Source organism: Scardinius erythrophthalmus (assembly GCF_964197995.2).
Source record: "Scardinius erythrophthalmus genome assembly, chromosome: 3".
NCBI classification, from domain to species: domain Eukaryota; kingdom Metazoa; phylum Chordata; class Actinopteri; order Cypriniformes; family Leuciscidae; genus Scardinius; species Scardinius erythrophthalmus.
The window spans coordinates 50,735,096-50,738,546 of NC_138223.1; the positions used below are offsets into that span (position 1 = coordinate 50,735,096).

The window sequence follows — 3,451 nt, forward strand, 5'->3', positions numbered from 1 at the left end:
AATATAGAAGGGGGGAGAGAGATGTGTTTTCTATGCATTGTGTGTTACAGAAGCCTTTTGGACCACAAGGCTCAGAAGGAAAACTTTACCGGATATTTACCATTTATAGGATTGTTATATAAGTATATCTGATATGATATGATGTCATGTATGTTCTCATTGGTTAAGATTGTGATACTCCCTATACATTTTCAGTATATATTTGTCCAGACTCTTGGAAAGCTAAGCTGTCTTCCTGAGCTTCCCAGCGCTGGTTTCTTTCTTTTGTTTTATTCATTCACTACCTAAATAAAGGACGGAAAGAAAAGGCACTTCGTGTGGGACAATTTTAATTCCTAACATGCAGCTTGTTGTTTTTGGCTGATTTCTTGGTTCTCTCTTCACTCCTCTGTCTTAAAGTAATTCACACTGAGATTATTTATTCACATTTATCTTATATTTCCTGTAATGAGTCGCTGTTTTCATATAGTAATAAAGTATTGTCATGTTTTCATGATCCAATATAACAGATAAAACAACATTTACAGTTTGATGAATTCTGTGTTTCAGGGGTTTCTAGTGATGATTGGAGTGTGAGTTACAGTCCTTCACACATCTGTGCACTAAAGGACTCAACAGTGATAATGAGATGCACTTATAAATACCCTACTACTGGATATAAGATCGAGAAAGTGTTCTGGACAAAAGGCCCAATTCAAAAGGGTGTCGAGCCTCCAGATCTGTCTAATGACCCTGAATACAGTCAGAGGCTTCAGTATCTGGGAGATAAACAGCAGAACTGCACCGTCAGACTGAGTCATGTGACACTGAAGGATGAACACATGTACTATTTCAGATTCATCACTCATAACAGTGGTGGAAAATGGATTGGTGTTCCAGGAGTGACTCTTACTGTCACAGGTGAGTTTGGTGAGGTTTATCTCTTCTTCTGTGCATTATGTTGAATAATAATCAGTGTATGACAGCAGCACTTGATATAATGTGTGTGTTGTGTTCAGATCTTCAGGTGGAGTCTCCTGAGAGAGTGACAGAGGGAGATTCAGTCACTCTGAGATGTAAAAGCAGCTGCGCTCTGACTGACAGAGCAACATTCATCTGGTACAGAAACTCACAGCCATTAACTGAGAGAAGAGACAGAAACAATGAACTCCTGCTGCAGTCAGTCAGAAGAGAGGATTCAGGCAGATATAGCTGTGCTGTAGACGGACACACTCACATCTCTCCTGATGTTCAGCTCAATGTCATGTGTGAGTACAGACTGACTTTTCAAACATCACAAATAATAAATATCTGAATTTATGATTTATAAAAATGTTTTAACCACTATTCTTAAGACTATCCGACACCCGTGGGACACTTGCCATTATACATTTATAACAATAATATCTTAGTCTAAACCTAAAGAAATCTTGACAAACTATAAAGCATTTGAAAGTGTTCAGGCTGTAGTTAAGATCATTTAATCCATATATGGAAATCGAAGAGTCCTTATATGGTCATCAGAGGAGTCTGGATGTCATCTAGTGGAAAAGTTTGGTACTGCGCTCAAAAAATCGTACTGATTTTTTTTTTTTTTTTTAGATATCAACCTAAAATTTGTCTCAGAATTTGTTCAGATATTTATCTTTGATTTTCTTGAAGTTTTAGTTGAATTTTTTTAGTAAAATATATATTTTATATAAAATATAAAAATTACTTATAGAAAACTTAAACTTCTATGATCTTTAGCACCATGCTTTCTCACGCACCTCTGGCAAACTGTGTAGTACATGGTGTTTGAACATAAATGTATCAGCAGTGTGTGTACACAACCACCCTATAATGATAAACATCTTCCCATTCTTCTTTTTTAATCCCCATAAATTATAAGCAGTGTCTCAGAACAAGCCGTATGCTTTCTCACTCACCCCTGGCAAACTGTGGAGCCATGTAGTGTTGCACTGCACACTCAGACCCCACTCTGGGACGGGTCCCTGTCCTCCACCTCGCTGCCCCACCACGGGTACGTCTGTGGTCCCAGTGGTCCTGCTGGTTCGGTTGCTGGGAGCCTGGCTAGAGCTTCCCAGCCCGTTACGCTGGCTCATTCGGACAATCAGACTTGGCTATGCGATTCAGTTCTCCCAGTGCCAGATTTAGTGGCATCCGTTTAACCTCAGTGGTGAATGTAGAGGCCCCTGTTCTGCATGCAGATTTTGCAGACCTCATGTTTCTCCTGGCGAAGGACGTGATCGAGTCGGTCCCTCCAGCCGATGTGAGGTCAGGGAGTTTTACAGCCCAACTTCATTGTTCCCAAGAAGAGTGGTGGGTTACAGCAAATCTTGGATGTGTGTGTTTTGAATCGACCCTTCACAAGCTTCTGATCAAAATGCTAACACAGAAACACCTTTTCAAATGTGTTTGCCCCTAAGATTGGTTCGTAGCGATCGACCTGAAGGACGCACACTTTAATGTCTCAATTCTCCCTTGACACAGACCGTTCTTACACTTTGAGTTTGAGGAACGAGCATACCAGTACAAAGTCCTCCCTGTCACCCGGTGTCTTTACGAAGGTCGCGGAGGCCGCCCTTTCCCTGTTACGGGAGGTGGGTGTTCGCATCATCAACTATCTCAACGACTGGCTCATCTTGGCCCACTCGCGAGATCAGTTGTGTGAACACAGGGACCTGGTGCTCAGACACCTCAGCCATCTGGGGCTTCAGGTCAACTGGGAAAGAGCAAACTCGACTCCAGTGGCAGATCAATTGCCTCAAGTTGCTCACAGTATTCCTTGCTCTCCGCCGGTTTCTGCTGTTGCTGCAAGACAAGCATATACTGTGCTGCGTTCCAGTCCAAAACTGTCATGCCCTTCACTCGCTAACTTCCCTCCGTCTCGTTCACTCGGATGTACGTCATTGCGAGTGCCCACTACTGGCGGAAACTGCAATGGGCTGAACTGGAACGTCCTAAGCCCTTGATCACTTGGAATCAGCTATAGAGTTGATTTATTATTTACATTTTTTTTTCCTTTAAGAATTTGTTTAATGCAGCATCCAAATGTTTATGTGTGTTTGGGTTGTTTTAAACAAAATATATATATAATTAATATATCATAGAGTTGTCTGTTGTGGTGGTGATTAGATGATATATGTGGTGGCGTCACAATCGTACTGCATTGTGGGACATATAGGTGCCTGAAGTGTACATTTGAAGCAGACTCGCTCCCTCGGTCAAAATCGAGGGAACGAGGGTCTTTCCATATAAACTTCCCTCGTCCACTTCACGAAGTGGAACGCACTTCAAAATGGCGGCAGGGATTCCCCCAAGGGGAAGTGCTTAGGGAAGTTCGCAAGTGCGTGTCTAAAAGTGGACTGGAACGCAGCCCCAGTCCGAACTGTAAAGACCACCCATTGGCCCAAAGACAGAATCCAATGGCCTGGGCGAAGGGATAATGCGTGTATGTCTTTTCAGCGCT

At 42.4% G+C, this 3,451-nt stretch overlaps 1 protein-coding gene across 1 annotated transcript; it reads left to right on the plus strand.

Moving 5' to 3' along the window:
• The first annotated feature begins 555 nt into the window (after window positions 1–555).
• Window positions 556–1,634, plus strand: LOC308688257 (sialoadhesin-like). Its single transcript, XM_081361215.1, has 2 exons — window positions 556–900; window positions 999–1,634. The coding sequence occupies exons 1-2, from the start codon at window positions 624–626 to the stop codon at window positions 1,292–1,294; spliced, it is 573 nt and encodes a 190-aa protein (XP_081217341.1). The 5' UTR covers window positions 556–623; the 3' UTR covers window positions 1,295–1,634.
• The last annotated feature ends 1,817 nt before the right edge of the window (window positions 1,635–3,451 follow it).